General features: G+C 39.6%; 1 protein-coding gene across 1 annotated transcript in view; it reads right to left on the reverse strand.

The window, feature by feature from the left end:
• The window catches only part of PRDM11 (PR/SET domain 11), a 53,404-nt gene extending 38,101 nt beyond the window's left edge, over positions 1–15,303 (reverse strand). The window contains exons 1-3 of the mRNA XM_083358841.1: positions 15,083–15,303; positions 2,586–2,683; positions 1,037–1,140 (exon numbers count right to left, since the gene is read on the reverse strand). Coding sequence (XP_083214967.1) covers positions 1,037–1,140; positions 2,586–2,680 — 199 coding nt within the window. The 5' untranslated portion in view covers positions 2,681–2,683; positions 15,083–15,303. The remainder of the gene's footprint in view (positions 1–1,036; positions 1,141–2,585; positions 2,684–15,082) is intronic.
• Positions 15,304–15,561: the final 258 nt, after the last annotated feature.

Raw genomic sequence — 15,561 nt, forward strand, 5'->3', positions numbered from 1 at the left:
TAGGGTCATACTGACAAACAACCTTAGGAATGGTGAGGAATTTTTTTTTCTGGTTGACTTTTCCCATACTAAATCTATTAAATTGAAATAACTGCTTGGTCACAAAAGTTTTTCCTGTTTCTTTTTTAGTAAATTTAATATTTTGCTACATTCTTGCCATAGGATTCTTGTGATTTTTTTATTTAAAAAAAAACTAATATGAAGAGCTAGGATGTAAATTTAAATAAAACCAAGCCACATTACTTATGTCCCTCTTGATAAAAAAATAAAATTAGCTCTTTTATGATCTGTCTCTTCTACTCTGGAAAGAAACATTTGCAACCAAGCATAGAGAGCACTAAGGGCTTTGCAGATTAAACATAAAAAAGTCACGTCAGCCAGCAGCATTATGGACAATAATAATTTGAAAATTAAAGCCAAATCTGTCTGAGAAAGTTTGCCATGTTTCCTCTGATATCTACATGTATGGCAGACAAAGACTGTCTTGCTGAGTCTTTTGAAAACTCTGTCCTTCAAATTTTCTTATATCTTAGTTAATTTCATGGATTTAAGGCATGCTGAATATACTTAAAATTGCCTCTTGGATATAAGCTATATTATTTAATAGTTAAAAATATGAAACTTTTAACTTTAGGGTTAGAAACCTTTTCAGATGCTGTTGCCATCATATAATTAATTACAGTATTGTGGCATCAAATAAATATTTTAAAAATTAATTTTGAAATAGCCTGAATCTTTCCAAGTAATCAAATATCATGAGCATTATGAATATTTGCTTGAAGTATTTATGAGTTTTCATGTGAGACAGTCAACATCTTATAAAGTTTGGCAAATTTGGAAAAAATATAGCTTTTTAAAAATTAATTGAAGAAAAAACTAATCGTAGAATCCTAAGAGGAGAAATATGGACAAAATGCCACACAATCCTACTTTAGTTTTACTATTGTCGTTTAGCAACTGTGACCTTTCTACTGACTGTATTTTCTATTCTAAAAGTTTAATACTAGAATGGTTAGATCACCAATAAGATACTTACACCAGAAATCTACCTGCTGAAAACTTTTGGACATGACCAACTCCTGCTTTCCTTTTAGCTTTTTAGGCTCCACATCCACAGAGTGAGAGTCAAGCTTTTGAGAGCTGACAAAACAAGAGAAGACATGTGATATTCTACTATAGAAAATGAAGTAATAGAAATTAGAACAAGTATATGTTTTTGTTTTAGAGTGGCTGGTTGGCCTAGAAGTGGAGTTCTCATCTCACAATCTGGAGATTGTGCATTTAATCCTAGGTAGCGGCAGATATTTCTCTCTCTCGGCGCAAAGAGAAAATATCTACTATTAGCTCCATGTAGGAATCAGGAAGGGCATCCAGCCAGTAAACGTTCAGCTCCATTCAGTTGCCCTGACTAGAGCCTGATGCAAGGGATTACAGGATCGTTAAAAGAAAAAATATATATTGTTTTAACCCTGAGATTAAAATTAATTTCCTGCTTGGCTTTTAATTTTGTGTGCCAATTTAGTCACTACCTATTTGAAAATATTTTTGAATTCTCATTCCTTGGAACTTCTCTTGAGCAAACTATCAAATCAATTAGATGTACTGGAGTCCTGGCACCAGGTCTACACATTTGCCCAAATTTCTGAAGGAAATTTGTAGACTTGGTGCCAAAACTTCAAATGGCTTTGCTTCCCTTTTGCTTCTTAAGCAACAAAAAAACCTCAACACCAGCAAACATGTTTTTCTATTGTCCTGCATTTATTCTGACTTGCTATTTTAATTCCTTACAGCATGGGTGGGCAATTTCTCATAGTGTGGGATATATAGAGACAATAAAGGAAAGGGAAGAAGACTATCTCAGAAGAAGGCTTTGTTGCCACATTTATTATAATCATTTAACAATAGACAGCCTTCACCAAAAACCATGATTTAGTACTCAACTATGAACCAAGCCATCAGTCATTCAACATCAGGCCTTTTTCTCAACTCTGCCCTATGCTGAATCCCTCTCTTACAGAAATACAAAGAGGTATTTATCCCAGTCACATTTTCCACACAGTCTGCCATGAACAGGTGTTCTATTCTTTCTCTGTACAAGAAGATATATTATTCCCCTTAACCCAAGTTGCTATATCAGGTTGGGAAGAAATAAATAGCTTTAGTACCAGATGCTGAACAAGCCACAGGGATATAGGGGGGGAAAAGATGTTTTCAAAGCACTGACAATCTTATAATAAATGTTAATATCTTAAACAGCTTGAACATAATTTCCAAAATGCTTTTACAGGGACAGGGTTGCTATTTTGGTGGAAAGTAGAAGGCAGAAGCATTATGTGTATTTTGCCTTGATTAGACAAAAAAAAATAAAGGTGGTACATAAAAATCCAACAAATAAATGCCATGATGTGACTTACACTCTTGTGTCCAGTGTTGGGAACTACTTATGACTGAAGCTGGGACACAAATATGAAAGGTCAATATTTACACTGTAACATTACAATGCATTTATCACCCTTATTTGTCTTTGCGGTTTTGCACGGGATTCTTATATTGATGGTGAAAATTAGAAACCCAAAGGCTCTTACCCAAATTGTCCATATTCTTCTTCCTGGCACGGAGAACATGGTTCTGTCTTGATTGTTACCATTTCTCCCAAGCAATCCTTTAGTTTTTCAGTCATGTTCTATAAAAAAAAAGTAAAGGTAAAAATATAAATGTGCATTTCAAAATAATGTTTTTCCTAAACAGATCCTGAAAGAAATTGATTCTCCAGCTGATATGACATTAGATATTAGCATTCAGAAAATCTGTTCCTTTGTCTTTTAAAAACATTTCTCTCACAAATATGGTATCTGCATCAAAAAGGACCAAGAATCAACACAAATTCCCTGCTCAGTTTTGCTATTTTATTCAGGTTTCATATCAAATTTTTGGTAATTTTTTTTTATATTATCTTAAGCAGCGTAGGAGCCGCTGCAGCTCCTGATGTCTGATTTCTTGTAAGCTTTTAACACTTCCATTATACAACTGACATTTTTCAAGGGCTTGCGAATATGTCTACATGGTTGGAACACTTTTAACTTATCTTCTCTAGTCTAAATATTTCCATAGTATTCAATCTGCAAAAAAACAAACAAACAAAACAAATAATAAAACCAGAATTATCCATTGGATTCCTGAACCTCTTTATTTTTAGAGCTGCTTCTCTTCCATATACAGCAAGAGAAGATTGGGTTTGAATTCCTTAGGAACATAACACTAAACACAGTACAATTTTTAAAAAAAACTGCACTAAAGCAGAAAGGAAGAGATCACACTGAATTATGATGATTCCTCAACTTTAATTTGGGGGCAGGGGGATGTTTTGTTTCATTACTGACTTTTTTGTGAAGCGACATCAAGCTTCTTAAAGACTTAATTTTACTTTCAGGTCAATATATTTATTGCACCCATAAAAAAGCACCCCAAACAAACATTTTAGTAACTCTTTTAAGTCAAAGACATTTGCAGAGGCTCTTAGAATACAACAACCCAACTTAGCCTTGAAGCTCTTAGCCTTAATCTCAAGGCTGCCTTTTTCTCTTTTCCCAAAATCTTTATGCCTTCTTTGTTTATTCAAGCTCAGGGATAGTCAACACCCCATTTTTGTTCCCCAGAAATCATATCTGACCAGTTAGTTCAAACTGTTTGTTACTTCTATCTGAGAAGGGATTAAGAGAAAGACATGTAATGTAAACTCCCAAACATGCTGCCCTACCCCTCCAAAAGAAATCAAGGGAAGGAAATTCTGGTTTCATCCACCTTGATCATCATTCCCACCCAATGATGGGATCACAGGTACCCCAGTGATTCTACTTTGTAGGTTTGCCATAATAGTCTGCATCGCTGCAATCACATGATCAAAAATTGGGCACTTGGCAATTGGCTTGTAGTTGCAGCATCCAGGGGTCATGTGATCTCCATTTACAACCTTCCCTTGACAGCTTCCCAGAACAAAGTCAATGAAGGAACTGGATTTGTTTAACAACCCTTTTATTGCAGTGATTTGGTTAATGACCATGTCAAAAACGTTGTAAAATTGGGTACAACTCATTTAGCGACCCCAACGCTTAGCAACAAAAGTTGCAGTCCCAATTGTGGTTGCATATTGAGGACTACAAGTATTACATTCGCTGTTAAGCCTGGGGCTGAGTTATGAATCATTAATTTATATCTCAACATCTATGTCCCTTCCTGATTCACATTTAAAATGTTAATTTCATAATGCTGTAAATGTCAGTCCCAAAGAACCAAGAACAAGAGGTAGGGTTACTTCTGAATAGTTCTTTATTGTTGTTCACCTACAAACAGAAACTTTGCCAGGCTAAGGCAATTATCTGCCTATACTCTATGAACTGCTAGAGAGGAGCTCTTTTAACTTTCTTTCTGCTGACCAACCTTCAAAGATCTACCGTCTCATTTACCCTCTGGGAAAGAGCCCCTCTGGGAAAGAGCCCCTCTGAACTACATTCCATCAAAGTAAAAAACCATATTATGTGAACTATTCATTTTTTTTACTTTGATCCAATTTTGTTTTAATTGCCATTGTTGCATGTATTAGTTTATGCTTTAATAGTAAAAATAAATATTCAATAAAATTGTTTTGAATGTCTACTGAGAGTACCACGTCTATTAATAATAATGAAGAGCCTTTTGATAATTAAACAGTGCAAGCTTTCACAATTCAGTTTACTTCATCAGACTTCATCATCTGCCTGCGTGTGTGTGTGTGTGTGTGTGTGTGTGTGTGTGAGAGAGAGAGAGAGAGAGAGAGAGAGAGAGAGAGAGAGAGAGAGAGAGAGAGAGAGAGAGAGAGAGAGAGAGAGAAAGACAATGAGAGAGAGTGAATGAGTTGTGGAGAGGAAGAGGGGAAGAAATAGTTAAAAAAGAAATGAAAGATAATGTGGATTATCTATAAACAAAACAGCAGCTGTGTTTGATAGAGACATTCTCCTGCTTTGTAATTAACACATATAGTTAGATAAGAAATTGTAGTCCTTCCACAATCTCAGAAAAATATTTTATCTTCATGAATTCTAATCCTATTGCTTTGCACTGAAATCAGTCTTTGTAATTCCTGGTGTGTTCACTAATCTTTTGCTAATTCCACCAGGCATGCTAAATGTCAACATTCATCATTCTAAATTTCCCCAGAGAGTACACAAAGTTAGATATATTATGCCCATTTTAATATAGAAAAAGCTGGTAAAAACAAAGGACTTGATGACTGGAATATTGCTACTATAAGCTCCTTCTCTCATTTACTCACTCATGGCCCTAAAGTTCTAAATGATTAAAAAAAAGGTTTTCTCTTGAGTTCTCACAGTACCGTAACTTTGGTAACTTTCAGAAACTGAGAAAAAAGAGGTTAGAAAGTAAGAAATGTTATGACTGGATTTGAAAAGAATATTTTATCTTGGTAGAGTAATTCATTAATTAAAGTGTTTTAATTCTCCTTTTTGACTAAAACACAATTGCACAGCTAAATAAAACAAAAGCCAAAGGAGGAAAAAGTTCATCTTTCCAGTTTACACCTGGAAGAGAGCAAGAAGAACAAACTTCAGATTGAGCTGAATTCCATTAAAATGTAACTGGCCCATGAAAAAGAGCTCATTCTGTGTGGACAGTTGAACAGCTTCATTGGTGATAGGGAACAGAACTTGAAGGAAAAAGTTTCTAGCTGCCTTACAAACTGGGCATATAGTATTCACATAAACTAGAGTTTTCATGTACTTTGGTCTTAAGCCATTTAGGCATTTAACATGTAAAACTAGCTCCTTGAAAATACAAAATTAGATCTGGAAACCAACTAATAACCAGTGCAATTAAAAAATAAGCTGTCCTTTAGAGTCAGTCAAGATCCAAATGCAATATTTTAGACCAAATTGTAACTTCAAAATTATCTGTAAAGCAGTTCCACATAGAGACTATTACTGTGTTTACCCCAAAATAAAATCCAGTCTTATTTTATTTATTTTTTTGCCTCCAAAAGTCACAAGTCTTATTTTTTTTTGGGGGGGGGTTGTCTTTTCCACAGTTACACCTCGCAGCAGTGGCACTGACAGTCCCGCCCAGCCAGCCCACTTCTTCTGCGGCCAAAGGAAATGCCTCTGCAGCTGAGAATGGAGCTCCAGTCTGCATTTTGCCATCAGAGCCCTTCTGGAAAGGCCTCTGCAGCCGAGAAGTGAGCTACAGATTCAATCCATACCTCAGTTCTCAGCTGCAGACGCCTTTCAAGAAGGTCTCTGATGGCAAAATGCAGACCAGGGGGTGCCGCAGAAGAAGTGGACCAGTGAAGTGAGGCAAGTGTTGATTGATGGGAGGCCTAGCTACAATGACAAGCAAGTGCAGAGTGCTTGGGGCAGCTCCACCCCCACCCCCCCAAGCTTGATTTTTAGATGTGCACCTCACCCCAAAACTAAGGCTTATTTTTGAGGTAGGGCTTACTTTTGGGAAAACACAGTACCATAATTTATAATAACAAGAAGATGGATCACTCTGGGAACATCATTAGGCTATACAGAAATAGTTACAATCAGTCAAAGTTGAAAGAATGTTTCTGGTGCTAAAGCTCGTATCTGTGCACCAAATAGCAAACCCGTGTTGAGGACCATACTTAAATCTAAATAAATACTAAGGTCTGGATCAGCCTTGCTATTTTTCAAGAGTAGTTCTTTCACAATCATTTTGGCTTATTAAATCTCATTCAAATCAGACAAGACATCTATAGACAAACCAGCTGTAGCTGGATTGAGATTTACAGCTATGCATCATCTGCATACTGATGACACTCCATATTATATTCCATGATAACATTTTTAAATTCTTTATGTAAATATTAAACAGGATAGAATTAGTTACACCAAATGATACTGATCAGGGCTGCTAACAGATAAGTATCTGAACCTCTTAAAATGATGCTTCTCCTGACCTGTCTGATCAGTCATATTGACAGTGCATTCACATGGGTGCATTCACATCTAATATCTAATTCTTTCTACACATCTATCAAACAAAGTGGCCATGGCCATTTTGGTACTGACCCAAGGTCTGAAACCTGACTGAAGTAAGTCCAGATAATCTTTTTCTCGGGAATTATGATACCACCATGCACTTTATGGTTTTACCCAGGAAAAAACAGATTAGAGACAAGAATAATTATCCAACCTGTCAGGATCCAAAAAGCTCTTTTTCAGCTCTCAAGTAGAGTGGAATATCTCTGTTATTAAAGATTGGTTAACTAATTTTTGCACTCTGTCAATTCCCTCTCCCACCTTGAGGTCCAAAGGTTGTGGCTAAATAGTTAAAGACACATGCAATCCTTGATAAAACAATACATCCATCTGACAGCTTAGTGCTCTCCAACCTTAGATGACAGTCCTTACTCATAAGTAAGCATGAGAGACAGTATTTTTAATGTAGGGGCAAATTCTCCTCTAAGCTTCTTGCTCACTTAACTGGGCAACCCTGCCTAGAATCCTGCTATGAGGTTCAGAAAGAATTTGTAAGAAATTATTTCAAGATGTTAATAGAAGGTGCTGGTTTTACACTTTCAAAAATCCTATCTCATTCAGGTTTGGTGCATCTGAGAATTACAAATTGTTACTTTAGTAAGCATTAAAGATAATAGAATAAAAAGTCTATTACAGGGGTGTCAAACTCAATTTCATTGAGGGCCGCATCAGCGTTGCGGTTGCCCTCAGGGGGCCGGGGGGGTATGGCCAGGGTGGGCGTGGCCTACTGGGTGGGTGTGACTAGAGTGCGTATGGCCTACTGGGTGAGCATGGCCAGCTCTACATCGTTCACATCAAGGGTGCCTATGGGGGCCTGGGCAGGAGTGGGACAGATCTGAGGGTCTCTGGCAGAAGGAGGGTCTCTGGGCCAGGGCCAAGGCAGTGAGGGCCGTTCCCTCACTGTTTCCAGGATGGCTTCGCAGGCCACATGAAACCACTTCGCGGGCCACATCCGGCCCCCGGGCCTTGTGTTTGACATGTCTGGTCTATTATAATACTGCATTGATTTTGGCATGACACATAGCTTTATTTGTGGTTATTCTTACTTGTTGCAAAACTTTAAATTTTCCAACCTTGCTACAGTATTTAGAACAGGGTATACATGCATCTTTATTATTATTATTATTTTAGTTTCCCATCTATTTATAAAAAATAATAGTGTAAATATTTTGTGGGCAAATGCCGAAGACGCTGCACACTCTATAAAGGAAAAATAAAATCAGTGTATCAAAAGATATGCTGTAATTTATCTAGTGAAGACAATATCCAATAGTTGGATTACATTTCCCCAGAGATAGTGACTGACACTATCTCCTAAGAAGGTATGCAAAGGATTGATAGCACAGAGCATAGCAGTGATAAAAAGCAATGCTAACTGCAAATAAGCACTATGTACAGTGACAAGACTCTTTGTCATGTTTTGTGATCATATTTATAGAAGCTTCATCATATCCCAGAGAATATTAGCAAAACAGCCACTTGTGGTATACTATACTTTCCTAATATTAATCACTGTTAAACTGAGCCTGAAGGTAGGAAAAACAGACAAGGATTCAAATTATACACTTGCCAGTTGCTTTGGAAACATTCTACTTCCCATATGTATTTACTGTCCATGGAATTAGAAGACAGTGCCTGTTAAGATTCCTGGGAATTTCAGTCCTGCCACTTCTACAAAAAGAAATGCTGCATCCTGGCTACCAGCAGTTTGGCAGTTAGAGTCTCACGGGCTCAAGGTTGACTCAGCCTTCCATCTTTCCAAGGTCGGCTGTGAAGCAGTATGTAATAAAAAATAAAAATAAATAAAATAAATAAGTCTTAAATGCGATTGCTATCCCTCTCTTCAATATTCTTACTGTACAGACCACTTTGGGGACTCTTGAACATTCTTTTGAAGAACTATTAACAGACAAGAATCTTCTCTAGTTTTACTTTGCCAAATTTTGTCATACATTTTTATACAAGAGAGGTATGGAAACCTTTATGTATCAAGGACTGCAGCAAGCCTTATGTAAGAATCTATAATACATGGGATCAGAACCCAAATATCAAAGTTAGTCAAAATTTTTAAAAAATGTGTTTTACTGGCACAATAATTACTATTTGACAATTACTTGGGCTTTGCAAGGACAGCTCTTACAAACCAGAGATTATGCAGTCTGTATACGGTAATCTTCCCCAAACTTTTAAGATGTCTTTATATATTAAAGATGTCGCCGATGTGAGGAAGAATAGAAAATTCTAACTACATCCAATACTAGAAAAATGACTATATTTTTTCATTATATTGGAAAACAAAAGCAAAAACAAGATATTTTTCTTATATTAAAATAGTGCGAGAATTTTGATAGCCAAGAATTGGAAGACACAAGAAATACCAACGGTGGAAGAATGGCAGACAAAAATGATGGACTATATGGAACTCGCTGAGCTGACCGGGAGAATCCGTGACCAGGGAGAAGAGTCGGTGGAAGAAGATTAGAAGAAATTCAAGGACTATTTGAAGAAATATTGTCATATTAATTAGTTTGAAATGGACTTGGAAGTGCTTATAGGTTGCAGTTTTAGAGTTTAATGTTTAGTATTAAGGATAATATGGAAGAATGATTGTTAAATGATAAGAAATTAAACATAGATATTAAATATGATTTAAAATTATGAAATAGAAATTGCTAATGATAATTTACGATGAAACGCACATAGGGGGGACTTGAGGAAGTCACCTGAAAATGATTAGAAAGATTAAGAATAATGGAAGTTAAGTATTCTTTTTGTATTTTTGCTGATTGTATTGTTTATGTTATGTCTTGTTTTTAATATGTATTTTTTTGTTTAAATGTTTTCATAAAAGCAATAAAAAAATGCTGCATTGCCTATTTCACATCATTTTATTCTAGTGTGTTCCAACCTGATGCTCTCTAGCTGAATACATTCATTCAGCATGTCAATGAAATAATCTTAACACTGACTAGGGTTCTTTTTTGTTTGGCCTATAGTGTTGTGAAAGATCTTAAAAAGGGAATTAATTCATTAACATGTTATGAGGGTTGCATGAACACAGTTACTGTCTTCAGTTACAACTTGAAGAATCATTTTATGAAATCTGGAAAATGAAGTACAATATAGCGGGAGATATCCAGGATGAAAAAGGCCATATATCAAAGAAATTTAACATTCTATAAAAAACCACAATGTCCTACCCTTGCTAATGCCCCATGATCAAGTATCCAAGGAACAAAAAGACTAAATGAAATGAGAGTTGGTACAACTCTTTATTAAATCCCTAATCTGAAAACTCTGATAGCTCTGAGAGGCGTTTCAATTCTAAATTTAGTTTATAAACCAGATTGGTGAAAATTAAAATAACTGTAATGCTTGCCTAAGGATAATTAACTTATCAGTGTGACTTTCTTATCTGCCCTTTACAAGAGGTTAATGAGGGAGCAGGGGCTACAGTATGAAATCCTGTTAGATGTTATGTTTACCCCTCCATGATTGGCATTGCCCCCACACAAATACCCCAAGATATTCAAATATTTCCTGTTAGAACTAGCAGCTGTCATCTGAATTCCAGGATGTACCTTAAGCATTCTGAGAAAGAAACCCAAGATTTACTTAGTGCTAAATGGTGTACAGAAATATGGTATCGATACAGAAGAAAAAATATAAGAAAAATTAGTTTCATGGAGACTTGGACTACACATACAACAATACATGCAGAATATTTTAATAAAGTCTCTTTCAATTACATATTCTAATACTCTCTGGCTTTGAAAAGCCTGTAATAAAAATGCTACTATTTTTTTAGAGGATCTCCCTGATCTAAATTGCTGTGAAATGTACTATGTACTCAACAACTGTGGGGTTTATGGGCACTATGGGGTTTATGGAAAAATAATACATTTGGTACATGGCTTTACTCTACCTGGGAATCTCTAGATACATTAGCCTTCATTTTCCTGAATTCATAAAATTATAGGAGTTGCAAAATCAGGCATGATCTTCTCTTAATGACTAATAATAAAAATATAGTAGTAGTGATTCATTAGGTTTAGAGTACATTAGTCAGGTTTCACTTCTTTGATTGAAGGCAGCTTTTTAAAAAAATATAGCTTAAGGATTTTTAAAAGTACTGCTATCAACTAATTCCACTACCTTGAAATGCTTCAAAATGTTCCCATCGATAGTAAATTCCAAAATTGAATGCTCTGGAAACAAGAGCAACTATGTTAACTTCATGCTGGTATTGGAATTTCCTCTCACTGATTTAAATAAGAGGGAATATTTTAACGAAGAAAAAAAATCAGGGGAAAAATATTCTGGCTCTCAATGAAGTTACTGAAACTGTAAGACAGCCTCTTTATGTCTACCTAGGGATAGCTATCTTCTTGATGAGAAACTATCTGCGTCAGTTTCAGTGCTGTGCAGACTTGATCTTAATTAATGTGGCTTATAGCTAATAGGCCATTTATATGTAATTTTATTTAATACACAATTCATAACATGCAATATTATACCAATCGGGTTTCAGGCCCGGGTATATGGAGTCGTGGCTAGGGGGGTATTTGCCCAGGTTAGCCTGGTATGCCAGTTGCGCCCCTTTCTGGACCGAGATGCCCTACGTACAGTCACCCACGCACTCGTTACCTCCCATATAGATTACTGCAATGCTCTCTACATGGGGCTGCCCTTGAAGACCACCCGGAGGCTTCAGTTGGTGCAGAGTGCGGCCGCGCGGGTAGTGATGGGAGCACCCTGATACTCCCATATTACACCCCTCCTGCGTGAGCTGCATTGGTTACCGGTTGTCCTCTGGGTGAGATTTAAGGTGCTGGTACTTACCTTTAAAGCCCTACATGGCTTAGGCCCGGGATACTTGCAGGACCATCTGCTGCCGGGAACGACTTCCCATCGCCCAGTGCGCTCACACAGAGAAGGCCTCCTCAGGGTACCGTCAGCTAGACAATGTCGGCTAACGACCCCCAGGGGGAGGGCCTTCTCTGCGGGAGCGCCAGCCCTATGGAACCAGCTCCCCCCTGAACTTCGGATGGCCCAAGATCTCCAGTCCTTTCGCCGCAGCCTCAAAACACTCCTTTTCCCCCTGGCTGACCTGGACTGACAGGGATTTTAATTATGTTTTTAATTTTTGTGATTTTTAACTTATTTTAATTTTAATTTATACTACAGGGGCCATTAATTTAATTTTCTTTTAACTTCTGTATTATTGTAATATATATATATATATATATATATATATATATATATATATATATATATATATATATATATATATATATATGTAGATCTAGAGTCTCGGGTTTCTTCCCGCGTTCCTTTCATCTTCAGAAAGTTGTGGCGACGTTTCGACGAAATCCCATCCGTCATCATCAGGCCGGAGTGTTCCTCCTGCTGCTTCCAGGAGCATTTTTGAAGGTACAAAAACAATCGCCAAAATAGAACATCTCAATAGCAGAATAATCAGAGAAGCCATTGAAATAGAAAAACACCCAGACAGTATGAACAAGCGAGACGACACCTCCCGCCTACATGACATTTGGAAACCAGCATTGATAGAGAAACGAATTTCAGCAAACAAGGATTTAAAAAACCAACAAACAACCCCAAATGCCACCAGCCCCAGCAAGACTCATCCACACCCAGAACAAAAACTCCCCCACACAGAAGACAGAACAAGTCAAGCAAAAGTGCCATCACCCAAGCAGAAGAACGCACACACGAACCTGACTGACCCATACCAGAGATACATAGCAGGTCCTCGAACTCGGAGCCAAACCAAAGCTCTGGAGGCCACTACACAGCCCACTCCTCAGGACACCAAATCACAACACTCAGGATATTACAACACAACAAAAAACCCCACCCATTCAGAACACACCCCACCCAATCAGAAGACAGCCACGCCTCCAACCAATCAGAAGACAACCACGCATCCACCCAATCAGAAGACAGCCACGCCTCCACTCAATCAGAAGACAACCACGCCTCCACCCAATCGGAGGACACCCCCACCCAATCAGAAAGCAGCCACGCCTCCACCCAGTCAGAACACAGCCCCACCGGCAGTTGGAAGGAAAGGAACAGCCAGACCACGCATTGCTCCTGGAAGCAGCAGGAGGAACACTCCGGCCTGATGATGACGGATGGGATTTCGTCGAAACGTCGCCACAACTTTCTGAAGATGAAAGGAACGCGGGAAGAAACCCGAGACTCTAGATCTACACATACAGACACCCGCGAGAATCTACGAAAACATATATATATATATATATATATATATATATATATATATATATATATATATATATATATATATATATATATATATATATATAGACTGACTGAACCTTGAAATAGACACAAATATTGTAGCAGCATCAAGGTAGTCTACTCCTTCATGGTTATATTTATAATGAATAAAATGGATAGTTTAAATAATATGGTAATTTATTTACTAATAAGGAGTTCATTAATAATAATGTTAAGGCCATAGGAATGGCTGATTGGCTTTTAGTAAGACTGCAAGAAAGAATAACATAAACAGATCTACATCAGATCAAACAAGAGATCCATCTGGTCCATAGTCACTCTGAAAGTGGTTAATATAAGTCTGCAAGCAAAAAAGAAGATATTATCACCCTCTAGTTTTGTTTCTGAAAAAAGGCTTATTTACCATCATAACCAGGAGACACTGGTAGCTTTTTCATCCATTAATTGAATGTTTTTAAAAAACAATTTAAAACTCGTTTGTAGCTCTTGCTGTATCTAAATTGACTAAATTTAGCCACAAGCTCTTCTTTTATCAGTCATTACTCTCTGGCCGTACAACCTTTCGGGATGATGCAAGGTTTTAATATAAGTGAAGAACGTATGTTTCTACATAATGCATAGCTTTGTACAATCACACTCCCCTCAAACTAAACCAAGCCCCAAGTTATCGTTTTTTCTGAGTATGGTATCCTTTCTGTCTTTCAGTTCATTTTGCTGACTTCGATCGCTTTGTCATCACGCATCTTCTCCAGTGGGTGACCCGAACGATGCACAACATACTGGCAGTTTTATTTTCCGTTCCTAAAATTCGCCAACACGGCATTTGCCCGTCTCGTGGACTATACGACATTCCGAAACGGTAGCAAGAGATTTCTGCCCACGCAAATCCTATTTTTTTTAGTCCAGACCAAATCCATCTGCCTCATCGCCGAGCCAACGGCCTATAGCAGGGGTCTTCAAACTTGGCCCTTTTATGACTTGTGGACTTCAACTCCCAGAATTCCTCAGCCAGCCAAGCTGGCTGAGGAATTCTGGGAGTTGAAGTCCACAAGTCATAAAAGGGCCAAGTTTGAAGACCCCTGGCCTATAGGAATGACTACTGCACAGTCCTTGACCCTTTTTTGCACGGAAGCCAAAATCCACTTTTTGTTTTTTTTGGCATGGAGTCTAAAATCAGTTTACGCAGCAACCAACTTCACTTCTCCGAGTGGGACATTTACTCCCAAGGGAAGCAGAGCAAACGAGCCCAGCCCTCGACTTGGGGCACCTCCTCCTCCCGCGGCGCTTCCAAAGTCACCCAGTTGCTTCGGGACCCCGCCCACACGTTCCCTTCTGGGAGCGCTAGCTTGGCTTCCTCGGCCGCCCATTGGAGCGCGTCCACGTCACTCACCGGATGTAGTGTAACAGGGAAAGCGGGGAGGAGAGGCAGGAGAGGAGCAGAGAAGACGGTGGCGGCAGGAGGGGAGGAAGGGGCCGGGCTGCGCCGATCTCAGCGCTCGCCCCACAAGGGAAGAGGGAAATCGAGGCAGCTATTTACCTGCCTGGCCGCGCCCTCCGCCGCCGCTGCTGGGCGAGGACTGCCGAGCAAGCCCCTCCGTAGCAAACGGTCCCTCCGCCCGCAACGGCCCCCAGACCCCGAGCCAGCGCTTGCCCAGCTTCCTTCAACCCCGCCCCCCCCCCACCCCCGTCTGCGCTCCGCAGCCATTTTCGTCGCCACCTTGGCTACCGAAGGGCTGACTCACCTCGGCACTGCGGGGCCCTGGCTCGCCGTCCGGGGACAGCCCAGCTTTCCTGGCGACCACCCGCTCCGCCACCCCCGTCGTCGCCTTCCTCCTCTTCCTCCCCCTCCTCCTCCTCCTGCGGCGCCGGCCCGGCCAGTCCAGCCTGGCTCGTTAGTCCCAGGCGAGGACGGGTCCCGGGCCGGGCGCGGTGGCAGAGGAGGAGGAGGCGGCAGCTGCGGCGGCTCCCTCCCTCCCGGCCGTGACCACCATCTTATTAGCACAGGAAATGACATGGCGAACGGAAGAGAGGGGCGTTCGGGGGCTGAGCCCGGGGACCCCCCGAACCCGGAGGAGGAGGGGAAGCGGCGGGGCTGGCGGGCGGGTGGCTTGCAGGCCCGGCCTCGGCGGCCGGGGAGTCGCCCCCCCTCCTCAAATGCTCCGCCTTGGCCCCTCTATTTTTCCACTGGCTCCTTCGCCAGCAAGCCCCACGCCCCCGTTTT

This window comes from Vipera ursinii (assembly GCF_947247035.1).
Source record: "Vipera ursinii genome assembly, chromosome: 1".
NCBI lineage: Eukaryota > Metazoa > Chordata > Lepidosauria > Squamata > Viperidae > Vipera > Vipera ursinii.